Source organism: Zygotorulaspora mrakii, chromosome 2 (genome assembly GCF_013402915.1).
Source record: "Zygotorulaspora mrakii chromosome 2, complete sequence".
Classification (NCBI taxonomy): Eukaryota; Fungi; Ascomycota; class Saccharomycetes; order Saccharomycetales; family Saccharomycetaceae; genus Zygotorulaspora; species Zygotorulaspora mrakii.
Window position 1 is genome coordinate 1,095,784 of NC_050720.1, and position 22,633 is coordinate 1,118,416.

The 22,633-nt window shown below is 40.3% G+C and overlaps 13 protein-coding genes and 1 non-coding gene across 14 annotated transcripts; 6 read left to right on the plus strand and 8 right to left on the minus strand.

The window, feature by feature from the left end:
• The first annotated feature begins 1,852 nt into the window (after positions 1-1,852).
• On the plus strand, positions 1,853-1,925 carry HG535_0Btrna2A. The gene has a single exon. It is a non-coding gene; the product is annotated as a tRNA-Ala (tRNA).
• Positions 1,926-2,101: 176 nt separating this feature from the next.
• On the minus strand, positions 2,102-2,821 carry RSR1 (Ras family GTPase RSR1; the record flags this gene model as incomplete). Its single annotated transcript, XM_037287354.1, has 1 exon — positions 2,102-2,821. The coding sequence occupies one exon, from the start codon at positions 2,819-2,821 to the stop codon at positions 2,102-2,104; it is 720 nt and encodes a 239-aa protein (XP_037143249.1).
• A 466-nt stretch (positions 2,822-3,287) lies between these two features.
• Positions 3,288-4,019, minus strand: HG535_0B05650 (PITH domain-containing protein; the record flags this gene model as incomplete). The annotated part of the gene is made up of 1 exon (XM_037287355.1): positions 3,288-4,019. The coding sequence occupies one exon, from the start codon at positions 4,017-4,019 to the stop codon at positions 3,288-3,290; it is 732 nt and encodes a 243-aa protein (XP_037143250.1).
• A 230-nt stretch (positions 4,020-4,249) lies between these two features.
• Positions 4,250-5,272, plus strand: HEM2 (porphobilinogen synthase HEM2; the record flags this gene model as incomplete). Its single annotated transcript, XM_037287356.1, has 1 exon — positions 4,250-5,272. One exon carries the CDS (start codon positions 4,250-4,252, stop codon positions 5,270-5,272), a length of 1,023 nt encoding a protein of 340 aa, XP_037143251.1.
• Positions 5,273-5,687: 415 nt separating this feature from the next.
• CYS4 (cystathionine beta-synthase CYS4) lies at positions 5,688-7,202 on the plus strand (the record flags this gene model as incomplete). The annotated part of the gene is made up of 1 exon (XM_037287357.1): positions 5,688-7,202. The coding sequence occupies one exon, from the start codon at positions 5,688-5,690 to the stop codon at positions 7,200-7,202; it is 1,515 nt and encodes a 504-aa protein (XP_037143252.1).
• A 66-nt stretch (positions 7,203-7,268) lies between these two features.
• On the minus strand, positions 7,269-7,700 carry DPC13 (Dpc13p; the record flags this gene model as incomplete). Its single annotated transcript, XM_037287358.1, has 1 exon — positions 7,269-7,700. One exon carries the CDS (start codon positions 7,698-7,700, stop codon positions 7,269-7,271), a length of 432 nt encoding a protein of 143 aa, XP_037143253.1.
• A 331-nt stretch (positions 7,701-8,031) lies between these two features.
• Positions 8,032-8,961, minus strand: DST1 (transcription elongation factor DST1; the record flags this gene model as incomplete). Its single annotated transcript, XM_037287359.1, has 1 exon — positions 8,032-8,961. The coding sequence occupies one exon, from the start codon at positions 8,959-8,961 to the stop codon at positions 8,032-8,034; it is 930 nt and encodes a 309-aa protein (XP_037143254.1).
• A 142-nt stretch (positions 8,962-9,103) lies between these two features.
• Positions 9,104-9,940, plus strand: RNA15 (Rna15p; the record flags this gene model as incomplete). Its single annotated transcript, XM_037287360.1, has 1 exon — positions 9,104-9,940. The coding sequence occupies one exon, from the start codon at positions 9,104-9,106 to the stop codon at positions 9,938-9,940; it is 837 nt and encodes a 278-aa protein (XP_037143255.1).
• A 219-nt stretch (positions 9,941-10,159) lies between these two features.
• PTI1 (cleavage polyadenylation factor subunit PTI1) lies at positions 10,160-11,380 on the plus strand (the record flags this gene model as incomplete). The annotated part of the gene is made up of 1 exon (XM_037287361.1): positions 10,160-11,380. The coding sequence occupies one exon, from the start codon at positions 10,160-10,162 to the stop codon at positions 11,378-11,380; it is 1,221 nt and encodes a 406-aa protein (XP_037143256.1).
• Positions 11,381-12,150: 770 nt separating this feature from the next.
• On the plus strand, positions 12,151-14,667 carry CHO2 (phosphatidylethanolamine N-methyltransferase; the record flags this gene model as incomplete). The annotated part of the gene is made up of 1 exon (XM_037287362.1): positions 12,151-14,667. One exon carries the CDS (start codon positions 12,151-12,153, stop codon positions 14,665-14,667), a length of 2,517 nt encoding a protein of 838 aa, XP_037143257.1.
• A 62-nt stretch (positions 14,668-14,729) lies between these two features.
• MTR3 (exosome non-catalytic core subunit MTR3) lies at positions 14,730-15,461 on the minus strand (the record flags this gene model as incomplete). The annotated part of the gene is made up of 1 exon (XM_037287363.1): positions 14,730-15,461. The coding sequence occupies one exon, from the start codon at positions 15,459-15,461 to the stop codon at positions 14,730-14,732; it is 732 nt and encodes a 243-aa protein (XP_037143258.1).
• A 271-nt stretch (positions 15,462-15,732) lies between these two features.
• On the minus strand, positions 15,733-17,385 carry RIM8 (Rim8p; the record flags this gene model as incomplete). The annotated part of the gene is made up of 1 exon (XM_037287364.1): positions 15,733-17,385. The coding sequence occupies one exon, from the start codon at positions 17,383-17,385 to the stop codon at positions 15,733-15,735; it is 1,653 nt and encodes a 550-aa protein (XP_037143259.1).
• Positions 17,386-17,867: 482 nt separating this feature from the next.
• On the minus strand, positions 17,868-19,307 carry NSR1 (Nsr1p; the record flags this gene model as incomplete). Its single annotated transcript, XM_037287365.1, has 1 exon — positions 17,868-19,307. The coding sequence occupies one exon, from the start codon at positions 19,305-19,307 to the stop codon at positions 17,868-17,870; it is 1,440 nt and encodes a 479-aa protein (XP_037143260.1).
• A 334-nt stretch (positions 19,308-19,641) lies between these two features.
• On the minus strand, positions 19,642-22,431 carry HG535_0B05760 (uncharacterized protein; the record flags this gene model as incomplete). The annotated part of the gene is made up of 1 exon (XM_037287366.1): positions 19,642-22,431. The coding sequence occupies one exon, from the start codon at positions 22,429-22,431 to the stop codon at positions 19,642-19,644; it is 2,790 nt and encodes a 929-aa protein (XP_037143261.1).
• Between the last annotated feature and the right edge of the window lie 202 nt (positions 22,432-22,633).

A 22,633-nucleotide genomic window follows, 5' to 3' on the forward strand; every position in this document is an offset into this window, starting at 1 on the left:
ACACTCAATTTCTTCACTCCCTCATTTTTATTCAAGCGCCTTTTATCCTTGTTTATGACTTTATTTTTTTGTGGTTGTCTGTTTCTGTAAATTCAGATTTGATCGCAAGGCAGGTGAACTGCTACTTTACTTTGGACTGTGAGTAGCACTTGGCCTATTCGACTTTGATCTTTCATTAGCAAGGACACTTTCAAGCAACAACTGGGAACGATCTGAGTCACTGGTATGGAGGTCAGTATTATTTTTTGGGAGATCCGTGAGAAACCATCCAATTAAAAGTGGCCAAGCGATTGCGGAGTATATTGAAGTAAGTCTCAAAAGATAGGATTACGGCTTAGAAAAAGTGCGACTCGACCAATTCAGTTTCCGAACATAAACGTTATGTAGAGCTTCAATCCTTGCTGATGCCACTGTTAGTCACAGAGATCTTGCCTTTGGCCTTCTAGTGCTCTACGTGAATACCGATGAAATATGAAATTTGTCCCTGCACACCGGTGCAGCTCGTCAAATCCTGTTTGTGGTTCTTTCAGATAGCCTCTTTAACATATATGCTGGAGCACCCATTTGGCATGAGCATCATTCACTAGTAATCAGTGAGGCGTCACCGGCCACATGCCATATGTCTAGTAGCTGAATAGGGTGCAATTTTATGGAGAGGATATGTTGACTTCGGAGTTGGCGGCATTAGCATGCTCAGACATCGGTGATTGTATTGTGATGTTCGGTTTTTGAGATATAGAAGTCTTCTTTTATCTATCATAGAATGAGACAAAAATTAAATGAAGTGAGTTTGGGTGTCTGGTAGAAACGCCAGTGTTTATACCCAACATTCTACACCTATTGAACCATTACAAGAGTGATGACTAAAGTATATTCACCCTTAGCTGTTCATAGCTCCTGTTTTCATCAAGCTATTTTCCTTGTCTCCCAGAATCAATAGCATAGCTTTTATTGTCTGATTCGACGCCATAAATTCCTCCGGAGTCTGATCCCTGGTTTGTAAGAGTCTCGCGATAGAATATCAGTCGGCGACTCTCTAGAGTCGACTGAAGTTCCCTAGGGCCTTACCTGACCTCAGTTCTTTATAGCATACTATCTAATTGTTAAGATATAGGTCGACATTGTGAGAGAAATTAAATATATGAAAGAGATGACTAATAAGAATAAGCCACAAGACAATTGGTATGAACAACAAGTATCGTATTCTTTCTTCATATTAATCTCTATAGTTCTGAACTTGAGATTTATTTGGAAAAAATGTTTTCTCCGGCGTTGTCGATAGTAACTTGGTTTGACATTGATGATAATACTATGATATTCAATTATAGAGATATATAAGTCCTTGATTTTCTATATCATGAATTGAGATAAAACTAATTGAACTTGGATTAATATCTGGAAAATACGTCAGTATTTATACCTGATATTTTGCACCTATTGAACCAGAAGAGAGGACGACGAGTGAAGAATTTTCAGCGTCATCACACCATTAATAATCCCATAGAATCCACAGTACAGCTCTTATTTCGTGTTCATTCCATAGACTCCTTCGTAGTCAGATTCCTGAATTGTAAACGTCTCGCGATAGATTGTCATCCGATTTCTTTCCAGTATCGATTGATATTATGTTAGGGCTTCATCTGACTTCGTTCATTTTGTTGTACAGACCAATTCTCTTGTGTCTGATTCCTATAAGTCATCTCTTTCATATATCTCACAATATCGATCTATCTTTCAAAAATTTCAACAGTTCTCTCCCGATTTCAGCACATTAACAATTTATGGTCCACTTCTTCCTTATCTTCAAACCGTATTGCTGACAGAGCTAACAAAAATTCAACAATAGAAACATGGGCACATGGCGCAGTTGGTAGCGCGCTTCCCTTGCAAGGAAGAGGTCATCGGTTCGATTCCGGTTGCGTCCATTTTTTATTATCCTTCTATAATAAGCGGTGCGATGCTTGTATTATTAGCCTTGTGTTGCTGGTGTGATTAACTCTGTCAATCGACACTACAAATTACTGTACTCTAAATACGAAAAAAGTACAATAACAATACATGAAAACATCACTAACTAAATTTCTCTCTAGAAGAAGAGTGTCTATAGGATACTACATGGGCCTTTCTTCTTTTTATTTTTGACTTTACTCTTGCCCTTTCGGCTGCTGTCATCTACAGTGGGCGAATTCACAAGATTTTTTCCCCTATTATTACTAGTTTTTGGTGTCTCTGCTTCCTTATTTCCATCTTGTACATACCCATTCGAAAGAGAAGATTTGGATTTAGATTTATCTTGTCCACCCACGCTCTGCATTTCGTTCCTTGTAATTTGTCTTACCAAATCGACGAACACCTCATCCACGTTACTTCTTTGTAGGGCACTAGTTTCATAAAATGGTACTTTTCCCCATTTACTACTAACTTCGATGCCTTCCTCGACACTTATTTTTCTTTCGTCATTCAAATCTGCTTTGTTTCCTGCCAAGACCATAGGAACACGATCCATATCTTTTATCCTTAGTACTTGCTCCCTGAGTTCCATGAGCTCGTCTAGGGATTGACGATCAGTAACAGAGTACACCAATAAAAAACCCATACCTGATTTGATGTATAGTTCTCTCATGGCGGTAAATTGTGCAACACCAGCTGTGTCTAAAATCTCTAGATCGAAGATTTTATTGTCGATATCGATCGTCTTTCGATAGGAATCTTCAATTGTCGGATCATATGTGTCTAGATAAACTCCTTGAACAAACTGAACGGTCAAACATGATTTGCCTACACCACCGGCGCCCAGTACGACGAGTTTGTAGTCTCTCATTGTCACTTTGTTTCAGATCCTACAAAGATCTGCAGTTTCTCATATGTATTCTTTCTTCTACATGCAAACGTTAAATATAATTTCATTTTTCGACGCGTAACGGAAGGCAGACATCTAAGAATTTCAACGGTCAAAAAAACGATAACTTATGGATAATATGCAAGTTTGCCTAGTCAATTATTATGCAAGATAACTGTAGATGCGCAAGCTTCCCTCTTATCTGGAATGCAATCATGTTCCACTGCATCGCAACACGTTAATCACCTAGATCAGGAGATTGGTGCGTGGATAATAGATCTAAAGAGAACAGGGAAACGAGCTTGACTACGTCGCCCATCCAGTCGCCCTACATCTGAGTAATCATATACCGTTGACGTATACGATCTATATCGGTTGATAAAACGACCAGAGGAGCTGTCCAGATAAATTTTGGTCTCCTAGCTACTACGTATTGCTTTTTTTATAGTCAGAATCCCAGGCCTATTTCGTCGCCTTCGTTCTCTAGCTTTTGGTGATCTAGTGGATTTGGAACTGCTTCATAGGCGTTGATTATAGGAACGCCGTTATTGAGAACTCTGTGACCAGAAAACTCACCCCTGATCTCTAGGTAATAACATCTACAGTATTCATCCTCATTTCCAGACCAATTGTCCTCCACAAAAAGAGTCAGTGAGGAGCAATTCTGAAAACTCCTACGAGGAAGATAGTGCTCTACGAAGGTGTTCTCATCATCGTTTGTTTCCACTCTACTGTCTCTTAGCCCAACATTTTCAGGATGCTCCAGCTTATAATCCTCTTTGCGGGTCTGCAATGTATCAAAGTCAACACTTTGATTAAAATTTTTGAATAACTTGATAGTCCGTGGTGAGTTCAGTTCACTTTCGTGATCGTTGGCATTTGTTCGAAGTATCAATGAGAAAAGTTTGCAATTTCCCACAAATGGGATATGGATAATCATCTGACAATCCGCATCGCTTTGTAAATAGGAGGAACAGTTAAATTTCGAATCCTGATCTTTCAGAAAAGACTTGTACGCCTCCATTTGCCTAGGCAATCCAAGTGTTACAGTATTGAAACATCTCACATTCGCTGTGTCTATGTTACTGTACAGAGACTGGTTTGGGTTCGTAGCAATTGGTGCATCGTGATCATGGCCGTGACTATGATCGTGGTGCTCGTCTTCACAGTGATGTGACATTCTTCCGATACTCTCTTATTGCCTCATACTGAGTCCTTTAGCTGTCTGTATATTGTAGCGTATTCGTTTTCTGTGACTGATTCACATCACCATTTGAATTCGAATTACATATGATGAAAGATGAAATGTTTCATGTAACATATATAATAAATAATAGTTTAGTACCTGATTAAACTGTGATACTATTGTAGTGTGTCCGTTAACCCTAAACTTCTGTTTCTCTCAACAAGATGCATACCGCTGAATTTCTTGATATAGAAGAGACAAGCATTTCGTCCGTGTTGGCAGGTGGATATAACCATTCTTTGCTGAGAGAATGGCAAAATGAACGTCAACTCACCAAAAACATGCTCATATTTCCGTTGTTTATTTCGGATGACCCAGAAGAATGCTCAGATGTGCCCTCTTTGCCCAACATCAAGCGATTTGGTGTTAACAGGCTGTGCTCTTATTTGAAACCGTTGGTTGCAAAGGGATTGAGATCGGTGATTCTATTCGGAGTCCCCATGAGGGCTGGCTGTAAAGACCCAGTTGGAACCTCAGCAGACGATCCAGAAGGACCCGTGATCCAGGGTATCAAGCTGTTGAGGAAGAATTTTCCGGAGCTTTACATCATCTGCGATGTGTGTCTGTGTGAGTACACTTCGCACGGACATTGTGGGGTTTTATACGATGATGGATCCATTAATCGTGAGGCCAGTGTGGCAAGAATCTCAGCTGTCGCCGTTAACTACGCCAAAGCCGGAGCTCACTCGGTTGCACCCAGTGACATGATCGATGGCAGAATTAAAGATATCAAGAGAGGCTTAATCAAAGCAGGTTTGGCTCACAAGACCTTTGTTCTGTCGTATGCTGCAAAATTTAGTGGTAATCTCTATGGGCCTTTCAGAGATGCGGCGTGCTCCTCCCCATCCCACGGTGACCGTAAAAACTACCAATTACCGTCTGGTGGCAGGGGATTGGCTCGCAGAGCGTTGAAAAGAGATGTCAACGAAGGTGCCGACGGTATCATTGTCAAACCGTCTACGTTTTACCTTGATATTATGTGCGATGCGAGCGAAATTTGCAAGGATTTACCAGTGTGTGCTTACCACGTATCTGGTGAATATGCCATGCTACACGCTGCTGCAGAGAAGGGTATCGTTGACTTGAAAACAATCGCATTCGAGTCTCACCAAGGTTTCCTCAGAGCCGGCGCAAGGCTCATAATTACCTATCTCGCCCCCGAGTTCTTAGAATGGCTGAACGAATAGCGGAATGACTCATCCGCCTATTTTTCTGTAATTCTGTATACGCAACTTGTAAATAATAATATAATGGCTAGGTTGAACATCCTCATCTAGAAGGCACATCTTACTAAGCCCGACCAATTCTTGCAACACTCTTCGAGTTACGCAAGAGGTACACGCTATCTCCTGTACATATTCACGTGAATAGTGGCCTCGTTTTCTGCATCTTGTTCAAAACTGTGGCATGTTGCCCTGTTCGCAAAGACGGCACATATTTAGCGATCAAATCGAATTTCTGAAAAATAGTCTATCCAGAAGATGAAAAGCACAAAGAACAAGAGAAGATATAAAGACTATCAGGTCAACGGGACTAGATATTTGCTTCAAAGTTGAGTCTCAGTGCAGTAGAAAAGTATTGAGAGTTAACTAGTAATTGAGAATGGTCACAGACACAAGAACCAATGTTCTCGATTTGGTTGGTAATACGCCACTCATCGAGTTGAAAAAATTACCAAAAGCTTATGGCATTAGACCTCGTGTTTTCGCCAAACTGGAGCTGTACAACCCAGGTGGATCTATCAAAGATCGTATAGCATTGTCTATGATCGAGCATGCAGAATCAACTGGCCAAATTCATCCTGACAGAACGACTTTGATCGAACCAACATCTGGAAATACTGGGATCGGTCTTGCCTTGATTGGTGCTATCAAAGGTTACAGGACGATCATCACGCTCCCTGAAAAGATGTCCAATGAAAAAGTGTCTGTTTTGAAGGCGCTGGGGGCGGAGATTATTCGTACTCCAACAGCTGCTGCGTGGGATTCACCTGAGTCTCACATTGGTGTTGCCAAGAGATTAGAAAAGGAGATTGAAGGCGCTGTTATACTTGATCAATACAACAATCCAATGAACCCAGAGGCTCATTATGTGGGTACTGGTAAGGAAATTCAAGAACAATTAGAAAAATTGAGTAAGTTTGGACAACTTAAAGCCGTTGTTGCTGGCGCTGGTACCGGTGGTACCATATCTGGTATCTCCAAATGGCTGAAAGAACAACGTAACGACATTGTTATCGTTGGTGCTGATCCCAAAGGATCCATTCTTGCCCAGCCCGAATCACTAAATGAAAGTAGTCAACCGGAATACAAGGTTGAAGGTATCGGTTACGATTTTGTACCAGATGTATTAGATAGGTCTTTGGTTGATGTATGGTACAAGACTGATGACAAACCTGCTTTCAAATATGCGCGTCAATTGATCTCCAACGAAGGTGTGCTAATCGGTGGATCTTCCGGAAGTGCTTTCACTGCACTTGTGGAGTATTCAAAGGACCATCCAGAGTTAACGGAAGAAGATATTTTGGTGGTTGTTTTTCCAGACTCTATCAGATCGTACTTGACAAAGTTTGTTGATGACGAATGGTTAAAAAAGAACGACCTATGGGATGACGAAGTTCTGGCTAAAGTCAATGCAAAAAATGAATCGCCTGTAGCCAAAAAGGATCCGTTTGATGGCGCCACAGTTAAAGATTTACACTTAAAGCCAGTTGTTTCCGTAAAGGAGTCTGCAACCGTTTCAGAAGCTATCAAAATTTTAAAGGACAATGCATTTGATCAATTGCCCGTTTTAACAGAAGATGGTAAATTATGTGGTCTGGTAACATTATCTCAGCTACTGAGAAAAGTATCCAAGGGAGTCTCCAAGGATGACGAATTGAAGGGAATATATTTCAACTTTAGAAAATTAAATCATTGTAATGAGGTTTCCTCATATAACGACAACAAGTCAGGCAAAAAGAAGTTTGTTCAATTCAATGAGAATACAAGATTATCTGAGCTGAATAAGTTTTTCGAAAAAAATTCTTCAGCAATTATTACCGATGATATGAGACCAACCCATATTGTTACTAAAATCGACTTATTAAGTATTTTGCTCGATACTTGGAAGAACTAATAATTTAATTGAATTCTGTACTTTCTGTAAAATAATCAACCAAGCAAGGAATACTAATATATAACACTATTTCTTTTTCTCAATACCGAGAACACTCATTAATGGACCTAGTTGATCAGGACCCAACTGAATGTTAGCTTTATTGAGTTCTTCCTTGAATTCGCTCATTGCAGTTTTCAAATCTTTGTCCATCAAAACCTTAATCATTTGCCAAGGTCCCAATGGTTTCGTAGCATCTTCAGTAACCAACCCCTTTTGGATCATGATCTCACTTACTTTTTCTAGCTTTTGCATTACATTAGGATGTGAATGAATTCTATCCATCAACTGTTGAACTTTAATGTGAGCATCTATCTTTTCATTTGGTTGTCGATTGTCCCATGATTGTGCATAAAATCTCTGCGATTTTCTGATCCAGATGACACCTGATGACGCTCTAAGTGATAGCGGTGATGTGATATGCTTCGCGGTTGTTATTCCAGATATTCTACGTAGCATAGGTGTATCTATTATGTGTTTTGTCAGTTTTTCAGTTTTGTTTATAAATATTCTTTAACTAGATGCCTTTTTACTTAAGTATGTTAATTTGAATCCAAAAAAACAATTGAGGTGCTAAATGTAAAAAAAAGAAGCAAGGGCGCTGAATTAAGTCTATATCATTATCATGGTGTTTTTGATATACCCGGCATTCAAAATATTCTATTTCTTTTTTAAATTTATACAAACTGAAGCGTAATTCTACTAGTATATATGTATCAAATGCGCTTTCAATGAGGAAGGCTTTATGCTAGACAACTCATCGTCAAAATTCGACTGAACTGAAAAAGGTTCAGGAGAATTTCCATCTATTACCACAGACTTCACATGTACAAAAAGTGGTCAGAGGTTCATCAGCAGATCTTGTTTGGAGTTGATAATAAGAGACTTTTTTTTCTTTACACTTACCACAGGTGAATCTATCGGTGACAGATCTCTCAACTGTAGCACCTTGAGCATTAAATAAGTTTTGTTTAGCAATTTCTTCAATCTTTTTCCGCAAATACTCTGGAGCTAGCTCCTTTGGATCACAGTTGACCAAATAGAAAGGTGTAATATCGCCATTTGCAATCTTGTGCTTCAAATCTGGGTTATTCCTTGAAATAATATTGGAATAGATAACACGGTATTTTTCCTTATAGCCCTTTTCCTTTGTTTCACAGTTATTCAACTTGTGTAACTCCTCTTCGATAGATTTAACTGTTGTAAGAATGGATTTTGGAGGATGCTCACTTTCTTTCGCGATAGCATCATATAATGCTTTGATTACCATATCACGGAGCTTATGATTGTAAATGTTTGTATCCACACCATCATTTCTGCTACTTCTAGGTTTAGTCGATACGAATTTTTCTTGTTTCTTTGATTCGACATTACCGGTCGATGGGCCGTTGTTAGGTGTTGGGATATCTTGTGATTGCGCCTGTTGTAGCTTGCTTTTTTTACTCCTATTGATAGCATCCTTCCATGATCCTATCATTTTCTTGACTAATCTGGCTATCTCAGGATTGCCTGACTTCTTAAACTTGTTCACTTCCACACCAACTTTGGTCTCTCGCAACAGCTTCTCAGTTGGAACAATTTCTTTCTCAAGAACACTTAGTATTTGTAAAACTGCTTCATCGTTGGTTTTCGACTTCTCAAGGTTCTTCACATGAACCACAACTTCCTTGGAATCCATCATTGGAAGTTGTCTATCTATACATATATCTTTATTGGGCATTTTTGAGAAACTTTTGATTTTCAAATTTCTATTATATCAAACATGCTCTTTCAAGTTGAACTTTTGAATTTAACATCAAAGCATTAGAAGATATAAAACAAACGGTCCTGCACGGATCTTCATAGTTATCATCTCCCCTTTAATGAATCGTTCGGGCAATAATTCGTCTCAGAATAACGCACCTTCGAAAGTGGTGTATCTTGGCTCTATACCGTATGATCAAACAGAGGAGCAGATACTGGATCTTTGCAGCAATGTTGGGCCTGTAACAAATCTAAAAATGATGTTTGACCCGCAGACTGGGAAGTCAAAGGGATATGCGTTTGTTGAGTACAAGGATTTCGAATCGAGTGCAAGCGCAGTACGTAATCTAAATGGATATCAGTTCGGCTCCAGACTGTTGAAATGTGGTTACGCCACAGGGTCGGACATCTCTTCTTCAGACTCACCACAGCAGCAACAGCTACACCAATCACAACAACAACTAAGACAGCAGAATTTTCAAGTCAATGAGACGCTCTTGAAATTTCCAGAGCTGCCATCAGGCGTTGATGTTAATATAAACATGACAACCCCCGCAATGATGATATCAAGTGAGCTCTCTAAAAAGACTCGCGAAGAACAGCTTAAATTATTGAGTATATTTCAAGACTGGACAAGAAAAAATCCTGAAGATGCTACCGAACTTCTGCACGAGTGTCCTCAATTGAGCTTTGTCATCGCAGAGCTTTTATTAACCAACGGCATAAGTAAAGTTGACGATTTGACACAGCTGGCCGTTCAAGAACATGACAGAGCACATCCAAATGGTGACCAAAACACTCCTATAGACCCAAAGATACAAACTAAACAAAGAGAGTTACTGAGACAGGTGTTACAATTAAATGACAGCGAGATTTCAGTTTTACCGGACGACGAGAAGATGTCTCTGTGGGATTTGAAACAGAGAGCAATGAGGGGTGAATACGGCATGATATAATAAATATCTCGAATATAAGAAGAACTCCCATCTTTAATTAATAGGTTACTCTTTTTTCTGTACTGAACATTTGTAAATATTTAGTTTTTATTTTACTCTGCCTTTAAGTTGTTTTTTACAGCTTTCATACCAAGAATCGAAAAGTGAAAAAGTATTGAAGAAATTAAAAAGTTAAGAGATATACTCAGGGCAAGAAAGGTGTTAAAAACCATTGTACGTATGTCTGATCCTCGCAGAAGAAAAGCCCGCCATGATTTGACGCCAGATAACCTATCTTATGCTATTCAAGTCACTAATCTGCCCATAGACTGGACGCAAGATACGGTCTCGTCTGTCTTAGCAGGTTCAGGTCCGGTGGTAGAGATATCTTCGAAGACAGATCCAAGGACGGGCAAGTTGAGTTCCTTACGTTTTGATTATAAAAGCAGCAAAGATTGCAAAAGTGCATTTGATATACTAAATAGAATACAGAATTTTCCATGTACATTGGAAAGAATAATACCACCTAACTATAAGGATATGGAATTATTGTCTAACAAGGAAGAACTACAATTAAATAGAGATGCATATCCGTGGAACGCAGGTTTGGATTTACCTTTCGATATGGTGTCTGAAGTGCCATTGCCCAGGAAACCTACACAAACAAGCCCCGCTACGACAAATTCCGTAGTTTTCCCAGACATATTAAGTAAGGCTTCGCAACATTTGCCACCATTCCAACCCAATGTATTGCAAGCACCTGATCTTGTATCTACAAATTTGAGCAAGATACCACCGCTACAATTGATCGAAATTATTTCGAATCTGAAGATTTTGGCAAACCAGGATAGCTCCAAAAGGACGCAATTGGAAAACTTTCTGAAAACAAATATGGAAATTTCTGTATCAGTTACACAAGCTCTTTTAGAGATGGGATTCATCAACTATAACGTTGTTACAAACGTGCTTAAGGGGCAGCCAAAAAATGACACTACTGTTTTCCATTCTAATACTACTAATGGAACTGGCAATAGTAATAGTAACAGTGTTAATAACAGTAGTTCAAATACCCCGTTATATGCGAATTCAAATGTGGCTTCACTGAGCAGCGTGCCTGTACCGGCAGCCTTTGTTCCGCCAATGCCACAACATGCACAAAGACCACCCTTTGGATTTGTACCGCCACCTATGCCATTTATGCCACCCAATCCAGTACTTGGTATGGCTCCGTCTAATCCTATGATGAGAATGTCTCCCCCACATCCAGTGATAAACATGCCACAATCAACAGTTGCACAGAACAGCTCTGGCAGGATAAATATGGCAAAATTACAGGCATTACCTCAAAATCAAAGGGAAACTATTGAAACTGTGTTAAAATTAACGCTTGATCAAATAAATGCTCTTCCAGCAAATCAAAAGTCAATGGTTGAAAATTTGAAAAAGGAATATACTTTATGATACGAAAGCGCGAAGACCTCTTGTATTACACATAAACTAGCGGTCTGAGGTAATAAAGTTGCATAAAAATCAAATCACAACTAAGCACACCAGACTTGTATATCAGAAGGACCACTTCTGTCTTTTTTAAATAGTAAATCGATTTCCTAGCTGGTTCGTTCTTGAATAGTGCCCGCGGAGGACTTGCCAGTTTTCCTTCTACACTTTGCATAAGCATTTCGTGGCATTTGTTTTGTCCGTTTTACATATATAAGAGATAATTACAGCTCGTTTCTATTGTTGACCACTTTTCAGCTTACAGGGCTATTATTTTTGAAGAAGATTTAAACCGGGCAAGCACCACATCGTGTGCGAGCTAAGATGACGTTGACTTATAGCTACAGAACGATTAAATAGCTGCAAATCTGCCCAGAAAGAAACATAACCTACCACCTAAAGTTTTGGCCTGTAAAAGTCTCAAGTGATCCATGATAATGCCTTTGTTCTTTATCTATATATGAATATTAATTACTGTCACTTCGTAAACCTCGCCCTAATTAGGTCATGTAAGAATAATATGGCAATAAATTTCACATGAGGAATGAAATATTCGTCAGAGACGCGATCCATGGAAGAATAAGATATAAAATGAGAATTCTTCACTATTGAGCTGATCCTCAGTTTCTACTCAAGTATTAGGCCCTTATATCGCTACTAGCTCAACCTAGTTTCTGACGCCGATTTACCAAGAAGAAAGTCTCAGGGTAGGATATACGCTATTGGGAGGAAATATGACAAAGCAAGGTGGAAAAGGTTTGGTGGCTGAGACTCGTTCAACAGGTGTAAAGTTTGAGCCACCTGAGACGCACGACATGGTACGCTCGCTGTTCGATCCTACGGTGAAGAAATCGTTTCTTGAGATTTGCATTACCTTGGCATTAATGTCAAACTTTGCCTTTTGTTACTGGCTTCTGAAGACATTTAATGCACAAATGGCAACGAAAGTGTTTTTCTTCCAATATTTTTTTTGGAGACTTTGCTACAATGTAGGCATTGGTATTGTGCTACACTATCAATCTAAAAGTGAATTCCTGACAAGGTATGCCAGGAACAACTCATTGTTTGTGAAAAAATCGAAATCGAAACTTGCAAGATTTTGCCAGTTTGAACTGTCCAGCAAGATGCCAAAGAGTTATGATATGTACTCTTATCCGGAAGAGCTGAATATTTGGTTACTATTCCGTCAATTCGTTGATTTGATATTGATGCAAGATTTCTGTACGTATGTCATCTTTGTCTATCTTTCATTTCCGGAGAGCTGGGCTAGTATGGTAAATTGGAGAACTGGACTGGGATTTTCTATGATCCTGTTCAACATATGGGTGAAAATTGATGCGCACCGTGTTGTCAAAGATTATGCCTGGTACTGGGGCGACTTTTTCTTTCTACAAGAATCTGAACTGGTGTTCGATGGTGTGTTCAATATATCTCCCCATCCAATGTACTCCATTGGTTATTTAGGCTACTACGGTCTTTCCATGATTTGTGGTGACTATCGTGTACTTTTGGTTAGTCTTTGTGGCCATTATTTGCAATTTCTGTTTTTGAAGTATGTGGAATCGCCACACATAGAAAAGATTTATGGTGATGATTCTAACGGTGGATTGGAGTCCAATAGTCGTATTGATGATTTAATTGCTTCAAGAAACTACGATTATTCAAGGCCCTTGATAAATACGGGTTTTACATTTCAGAATTTTGATAAGTTGAGATTCACGGATTATTTCACCTTGTCAACAATTGTCGCATTAATTTCATGGATGTTGTTGACCAAGCCCAGCTCCGACGTTTTATTCTATTTAACTTTCACTGCCAAACTACTCACATCCATTGGTGTATTAGTGGTGCTCTTCAAACAATCAAAGACGAAATGGTTTACAAGGCTATACTTGAAAAATGGTCACACACAGGTTTACTCCTATCAACAATGGCAATTTGTTTATAACTTCTCTTTGGCAATTACTTATACTCTATTGGGTTGCGAGACGTATGCAAAGGTGAGTGAACGCTTGCCTGCCTTGGAAAGAAACCAATTCATTTATGGTTTGATTCTTTGTGCATTACAAGGTTGGTGCAACTCTGAAATAAGATCTGCAATCTCCGATTTTGGTTGGTTTTACGGTGATTTTTTCTTGAATAATTACATTACAAAGAAGAATATAACATCACATGGTATCTATAGATATTTGAATAATCCTGAAGCTATATTAGGTGTCGCCGGTATTTGGGGTACTGTTTTGATGACGAATTTCTCTTGGCAGAACGTTGTATTGGCCTCCCTATGGACACTTACGAATTTCATCCTTGTGAAGTTTATTGAACAGCCACATATGGCTAAAATCTATGGTGAAAAGAATAGAGTTGGAGGTATAGAGAAAACGCTCTTGACATCTAAGACATGGCGAAGAATGTCAGAAATGGTAGAAAAAGTGGAACATATTGTTATTAAATCACTTCTAAGTCAAACACCAACCTACGAAGAAGTTGCAATTAGCAATCATTCTAGCGAACGATCGGACAGTACAGCTAATAATGAAATGGAAGAATTAGAAAGTGCCGTTGAGGACGCTATTGATGTAGTTGCAGCGAAGCTGTCCCCCAACTGCAAGTTTGAAATTGAAGAGTATGATAAGCATTCAAATTTTATTCTACCAGAGCCTATCACAATTACCTGGGAACTACCTAAATCCTTATACAACCAAAAAGACTGGATTGGATTGTATAGTGTTTTGAAGACTGGATGTGATCGTTCAAAGACCAGAACGAGCTCTTTAGGGCATTGGAGTGCAACTTCTCCCACTGCCTATCCAAACGATATATCTAAAGCAAAATCGATTATTGAATATGAGCAGAAGGATAAAGTTGTTAGAGGGAAGGTTACTTTTGACGCTTCCTTGCTGTACTTTGAATCAGGCATTTATGAGTTCAGATATCATTGTTCGAGCTCTCATAAAGTGTTACTAGTTTCAAGGCCCCTCCAGCTGGAACTACCAAGATTTGATGTCACAACTTCAGAAAAGCTGACAAAAGACTTCGTACGTTTTTTGACCAGTATCAATTCTTTTGAAGGTGGAAGAGCTAACTTGAACGGAAACAAATACTTCGGCCTGAAAACTTTTAGGCAATTTATTAAAGAATCGGTTGATGTTGAACTCTCGTCAGATTATATAAAGCGAGTCAATGGTGACGCCGAAGCCATCGCACAGAGAATTTGCCATATCAAAAAAGTCTTAGATAGCTTAGAATAAGAAATTAGTATCTTTTTCTCATTGTCTTTCTTGATGTGTATGTAGTAAATATATTTACATTTTCAAGCTTCCTGAACACTTTCTGATTTTTGGTTCTGAAATAGATAGCCGGTCATAATGCTTTTATAATTAAGGTATCTCTCTTTACAAACTTTCAACGATTCCTCCATATTATCATCACAACGACTAGGGTCCTTCCAAAAACCTGTAACTTCTTCACCTTCCTTTATGAATGCAAACACGCTCCCATTATGATGCCCACCACTTGTTATATCCAGCACCTCGATACCGGCATCTATTAATGCCAGTGTAATACCAGTAATACAGTGAGGTATAATAGCCGCAATGCCGGCATTCTTTTCGTCTTGAAGATCCCTGTCGTAGGTCAAGTGTATAAAAATATCGATCCCTGATTTTGGATATCTCGATCTGTTGATCACAGAACTAAACACTGTAGTTAAAAAACTCGCCAGTTCCTTCAATCGAGATTTATCGTAATCTCCGGAAGATCCGTTTTTTATCTGTACCGATATAGCTGCTTTCGAAGTAAACGATCCACGCACTGCTCTCGGTCCATACACAGATGCTATTAAAGATGTTTGCCGATGTTGGCTCTTGAATTCCACCAGAGATGAGCCGTTACAATTTTCTATCAACCCGCTGCGCAAGAAAAGTGTCTCTTTGATGTCATGTTCAGTCGCTTCCTGCTTATCTTTTTCCTTTACAATTGGCTCAAATGTTATAGGTTTTGCATTTCCGGGACCTAAAAGCCTCCTTCTATCTTGAACATTCATTATGGTAGATTTCCAAGGTGCAGAAGAGATTCTTGAAGGTTTAAACTGCAGCTCTACTGGTATTCAATTCCACTTTTAAGCATTTTGATGAGATCAATTTTTTTAATACTCGTGCTGCGCGATGGAAGATAAAAAAATAATAATCATTATAATCATAAGGTCTATAGAAGTCGTAAAGGAACACTAACTAAAATGTTAATTCTGATACCATAGTGTGCGTGAAGACAGAATTTGTTATGGGAATATCAATAAATTTTCCAAGTTTATAGATTTAGAAGTTTTCCGTAGGTGGATCACTTTCCAGCTGCTTGAGTCTTGCATGTTCAAGTTCTTTCTTGTCGTCCACAGCCGCTGAAATTGATTCATTTGGCGTATATTGTGGAGCTGGGGGGTATTTGTCATATGCATATAATGGTGCTAGCCAATCGGTCGCTGAACGGTCAGGAGATGCAGCAGTAGATGTAAGCGGTGATTCTAAGTCGTCGGTGGCTTCAATAGCGCCAGAGAGCGTTTCATATTCAACCCTGGGGGGCAGCTCTTCGAGTTTCGACCCTGTGGTTCCTATGACAGTTTCAATGGACATACCGGTGACGTTATTCAATCGTTTCAACTTTTCTACATTAACCATGTCTTGGTATGAGATATTCGATTCAATGCTATTTTCATCATTCAAGGTTCTGTCACTATTGACAGCATTAAAGAACTTTCTTGGTAATTTGCTAAAGCTTGCTTTATCATCTAAATCAGAAGCTATTTCCGATACAATGGTATCTTTTGTACCCACAACGCGCTTAGATTCTGTATAGATAACGTTCTTCTGCGATAAGTTCACCATGACTTCAACATAGTATTGAAATGTAAAATATTTGTGGCACGTTGTAAAAGTTGAAAATGCGTCAATCGGTACCTTCAAGTATGCCGTAACACTACATTGCAAGGTTTCTGGGTCAACATAAAGTGGGGAAATGGTTTGACAAATATCTTTTCTAAAAGTCTCCATTGGCTCATCTTTACCCCCACCACTTACTCGACAAATCCTTGCTAAGGTGATAATCAAACCAGCAGGACGACAAAAGTTTTTATAATGCTGAACAAAGACTTTAACGGGGATTATCTCGCCTATGGCAAATCCCGCGTTTGATATATCAACCGAAATTGTAACAGTTTTATCGATCGAACTTATGGAGCCGCTCGTGTTGGCTGAAGAGTTCGAGTTGGTAGACGACTTTGTTGCTTTTGTAAAAGACGATGAGGATCCATCACCAAGAGTTTTACTAGCATGTCGTACCATTGCAGCCGATTGTAAGACAACTGTCTTAACCTTAGGCTTGGGCAAAAGAGACACGTCTCTCGGTACTATCACCGAAAATCCGCTCTCACAGACAGAAATAGGTCTTTCTACCTGATTTGATTCGATGTTCTCTATCGAGCATTTCAAATAGTAGTCAATTGAACCCCTTTCAAATTTTATTGAACTGCAAACTTTTCTACCCGATGGTACTTTTATCCTGAACGGGAATCTATGCTCGCCCTTTGTCAAACCATTAATGACCGTAGCATTACTATCTTGATCCCATTCCTTACCATAAAGGAACGTGGATTTCTCCAGCAATCTTTCACCCAGCTTTCTTCTCACTGCGGCGGTGCTACCCAATTTAACCTTAATCTCGCATATCAAGATTAGCCGTATCGCCACATTTGTCACATCTTTCTTTATGCTAACAACAGTTTCGCCCGTTATATATTCCTCTGGTTTCCATATCCTGTGTGGCTCCTTCAAATCAATATAAAACTCTCGTACGCATCCATTACTAATTCCATTCCCGTAACCAGAAACGAAATTCATGCTATGCTTTCCTCTTTGTGACAGCCGTGAGCCTGGCACTGCTCGACTATCCTTTTTGAAGACACTCAGGAAAGACATCGAAATAAGCTTTCTTCCACGTCTCCTCGAGTAAACAATCACGATCTCAATCAGTGAAACAAAAAATCAATGAGAGTTTTCCACCACTTAATAGCCTTCTACTTCTCCCAAAAAAAAACACCTGTATACCAAACTCGGAACAAGCACTAAATGCTGTCGAATAAAAGGTAAGCTGGGACACTAGAGATATTTATGGCTGAATGATTTACTTATTACTGATACAATTTATCTCTTGGCAAAAGAAATCCATTCTTCAGAACAAAGTCTAATCAAGAACTTCGATAGCTGGCGTGCGGGTAACAAGATTACATATCAAATAGTTCTGCAAAACAACATATAATGACAGATGAGGGCACAGTGAAGATGTTAATATCGATCCATATAGTTTAAGTTCTTAATATACAATAGACTCTTAGGTTAAGCTACATAGTTTACAAGTAAAGTGGGTCAGCTCTCAGTTTTGTGATGCGTTGAAATTCGAACTAGTCAAAAGTCTTCTTGGTGCCGGCAAATGAGGCGGTGTTTCTGGCACCCAATGGAGAGTTGTTGGCACCGGACCCGCTGGATCTGAAGCCACCACGACCACCACGGTCTCCACCTCTGAAGCTACCACCACGACCACCGCGGTCTCCACCTCTGAAGCTACCACCGCGACCACCACGGTCACCACCTCTGAAGCTACCGCCGCGACCGCCACGACCACCACGGCTACCGTTGTCGTTGTTTGGTCTTGGAGTAGAATAATCTAGTCTAACTGGTCTGTTGTCGACATACTCACCTTGTAGAGCTTCTAGGGCTTTCTTGGCGTCTTCGACATTTCCGTATTGAACGTAACCGAAACCTTTTGGTTGCTCGGTTTCTGGATGGGTTGGAATACGAACGGACACAATATCACCGTATTTGGAAAACATTTCGTAGAGGTTGTCTTTGTCAGCATTGAACGATAAGTTACCCAAGAACAAAGTCTCGGAAGGCTCGGATGGAACATCACCGTACTTCTTGGCACGGTCACCACGGTCAGCACGGTCACCACCAGCTGGTTTACTGGTAGACATATCACAGTTGATTGGTCTACCATCAATTTCCTTACCGTGCATTTCTTTGACGGCTTTTTCAGCGTATGATTTATCCTCAAAATCAACGTAACCGTAACCACGAGATCTGTCGGAGTCTCTTTCGTAGATGACTCTTGCACTCACCACACCACCAATGTGATCGAATTCGTTTTTTAGCCATTCATCGTCAATGGACCATGATAGTCTACCGACAAAGATAGTAGCTGGTTCACCAGATAGCTCAACCTTGGTCTTTTTGTTACTTGGCTCTTCAGACGACTCTTCAGCGGATTCTTCAGCTTTACGTTTCTTTGGAACATCTTCATCATCAGACGAAGATGAAGATGAAGAGGATGAAGAGGAAGAACTCTTTGCCTTCTCTTCTTCATCATCATCAGATGAGCTATCGCTATCAGAGGAAGAGTCTGAGCTGGAATCAGAGTTGGAGGCCGACTTGGATTCGCTCTTGGCTGGTTTCTCTTTCGCCTTTTCTTCTTCTTCGTCAGAGCTGGAATCAGAATCAGAGCTAGAGTCAGAATCAGAGCTGGAATCAGAAGCAGAGCTAGAAGCGGAATCGGAATCAGAGCTAGCGCTTGAAGCCTTTTCTTTCTTGGTTTCTTTTTTAGCGTCCTTCTTAGTATCCTTCTTGGCCTCCTTCTTGGTCACCTTCTTTGGCTTCTCAGCCTCGCTATCCGAGGAGGAATCGCTAGATGAGTCACTGTCAGATGATGAAGAGCCGTCCTCGCTTTCGCTTGAGGAGGAAGAGGAAGATTCAGATGCAGATACGTCTACAACCTTTTCCTCCTTCTTGCTCTTGACAGATTTTTTGGTACTCTTATTGCTAGCAGCTTTAGCGGTCTTGGCCATCTTGAATATTACTTTGTGGATTGACTTGTTGAGAAGAAAGACTTGTTCTTCGTTAACCAAACTTTATAAAGTAGTTGTTATTAACTAAGAAAGTCGCTTCAGGCTTGCGATGCGATGCGATGAGCTGAATTTGAAAAATTTTCAACCTGAAAAGAAAAGGGTGATGAGGTCGATTTATCTCTTAATACGTACGAATAGTACTATAGACGTAATATTGGTTTAACATCAAGTAGAGATTAACAGTAGGGCAACTCTTGCGTGGCATTACTTCCTTAGAATTTCCATAATCATGCACGGGACAACCGACTGACTCAACAAGAACCAATGGGTCTGCTCATAGCAGGAATAGGAGCGGAAGAATGAAATACAATTGGCGAGATTTAGGCTTTATAGCAGAATTCTGTGGCAGTATCGAAGGATTTGAGGTTATTTGGATGTCCGTTATACTGTAGGATGGGGGCAGTGATTGAGCTGAATTGCGCGTTGGCGCAATTGTTGATGAGCCTTGGACGCCTGATGTCGTAGGGTAGAATGCCCCGCTGCCATAACTGGTTGTAGAGGTGACTGTGACTACTGGGGGTTGCAAGGGCGTGGTAGAATTAGCGTTACCATGCGAAGCGGGATAAATATGATCTGACTTGGTTTCGTCTGTTGGAAGTCTTGAAGTGAAAGAGCTGGTTGATAGCTGTCCAGTAGGTGTCGTGAGAGCTGTATTTGTTGTTCCAACGGTTATATTAGAGATGAGAACCTCGGAAGCGGTATTGTGTGAAAGTGTCGACGGTCCCATGAGATTGACAGGACTGTTTAAACTTGTTGCATCGTGTGACGTTTGAGTAGTGAGAAATATCGCCGTTGTAGTCAATGGTGCCATATCGGGCTGTGCTACGGGCTGCGTTAATCTTGTGGTCAAAATGCTGAGGTTTGCAGTGACTACAGCATTAACAGTACTGGTGGAACTTGCTATATCTGGGGTTTCTCCGGAGACTGCAGAAGTTTCTGTTACTGTTTTAGTGGCTGCGCAAGAACCATCTGCTGTTTCTGTGTACGTCGTTGTTACTGTACTGACCATTTGAACGGTATTTGGAGAGCCCACATGATTCACAGTGTAGGGAATTGTTACTATGTGATCGTTTGTGACCGTGATAGTCTCTGTTATGGGACCAGTCCCCTGATTCAATGCTGTCGTTGTCATGTTCAAGTAAACTGTAAGCACCGAACGCTTTTTAGGCGCACTTACAATGACTGTGGTTGGTGTTATAATCGTAGTGCCAAAAATGGTGGCTGATCCATTTTGAACTATTGTGGTTGGTACTGTCTGTGTCACTTTTTCAGTGATAGTCGATTGTCCTTCAAAACTTGTTGTTGCGACCGCATTTCTTACCGTATCTGTAAAGGTTGTGACGACAGTTGATGTTTCTGTCACTGCGCTTATTCTTAAAGTGCAATTGGATGAAGTTGCGGTTTCAATTTGAGTCAAAGTACTTACTTCATTTACAGTTTCCGTTTCAGTTAAGGTGACTATAGTTGGTACCATCTGCGTTACTGTTTCAGTGATATTTGATTCTGGCCCAATAAGTGTGGTTCCAGCATCACTTCTCGCTGCACCTGTAGCAGTGGCAGTTACAGTTACAGTGACAGTAGCAGTAGCAGTAGCAGTAGCAGTAGCAACAACGGTCGTTTTTTCTGTCACTACGCTAATGCATGTAGTACCATCGGACAGAGCGGTTTGAATTTGAGTTAAAGTACTTGTCTCATTAACAGTTGCCGTTTCAGTTTGAGTTACAGTATTTGAAATGGTATCGTAAATGGTTGAGAAGTTTGTTTCGTATGCTGTGGCCGTTACCCATTGAGTATTCTGTATCCTCTCGATGATTTGATTACTGCATTCACCGTTAGATGAGCTATTCAACAAAGTCGTGGTCTGACGTGAACTACTGGTGAAGGATAACGTAGTGGTAGATTCTCCTGTTGCGCTTATACTTGAACTCCTGCCGGACAAAGTTCTACCGGTAGATCTAATTACTGTATTTGAGCTTAAAACGCTGTCACTTGGAATAGTTGTAAAAGACTGCGTACTTGTCCTTGGCAAACTACAACTGGGGCATACCGTAGAGGTAAATGTGCTGATTGATGTAGTTGCCGTACTTGAGCTCCCTTGTGTACTAATTGAATGAGCAGTAGAAGAGGTTGTGCTAGTAGATCCAGTTGTGGGACTTGAGGTTGCAGAACTGCTGCTTAAATCGGTCGTGGAAGAAAAGTAACTCGACTGTGAACTGTCACTTGAGATGGATGTCGAGGAAGCCGTTGTGGTAGATCTGATCGTGGTGCTTGAACCTGAAAAACTGGTGCTTGAACTACTTGTATATGAAGCTGTACTGGTCGATCCAGTCGCTGTACTAGAGGTTAAAACGCTGCCACTTGAAATAGTTGTAAAAGACTGCGTACTTGTTCTTGAAGAAATACAACTTGGGCAAACAGTAGAGGTAATTGTGCTGACAGACGTAGTTGTGGTACTTGAACTGCTGCTTGAACTGCTGCTTGAACTGCTGCTTGAACTGCTGCTTGAACTGCTGCTTGAACTGGTTCTAGAGAAAGTCGTTCTGGTAGAGGAAGTCGTCGTGGTAGAGGTAGTTGCTCGCGAACTGCTGCTTAGACTGCTAGTAAAAGACGTTGCACTTGTGCCTGAAGCACTACAACTTGGGCAAACAGTAGAGGAAGTTGTCCTGGTAGAGGCAGTCGCACTTGAACTGCGGCTTGGACTAGTTCTAGAGGAAGTTGTACTGGCAGATCTGGTACTGGTACCTGAGCTTGAAAAACCACAACTTGGACAGATGGTAGAGGTCACTGTGCTTGTAATTCTAGTTGTCGTGCTGGGAGTTGTAATACTGCAACTTGGACAAATAGTCGATGTCGTAGTACTCAGGCTCGCAGAGGCTAAACTAGAACTGGTACTTGAAATGAAAGAAAGTGTAGAGCTGGAAACAGTACCCGGCACGGAAGAAGCAGAACAGGGACATACATACGACGTCCGAATGCTGGTTTCCCTTCGGGTGACAGTAGATAACCCATCGACATGGCAAGCCAGTGCAAAGATGTATATTATTGTTACTATATTGAATAACATAACGAATGAATGGTTTCTTGAGCAGTGTGATCTTAGAAGATTTCAAACAGCTTTGTTTCCAAGAGAAAACACTGTTGGACATGTCCTATTATTTCATCCAACAACCCATTTTATTTATAATTTTAACTCGACATGAGTTTGCATGAATACTATGGCCTCCCACTTAATAACACCTTGAAACAATTATTAGTGCTACATTACT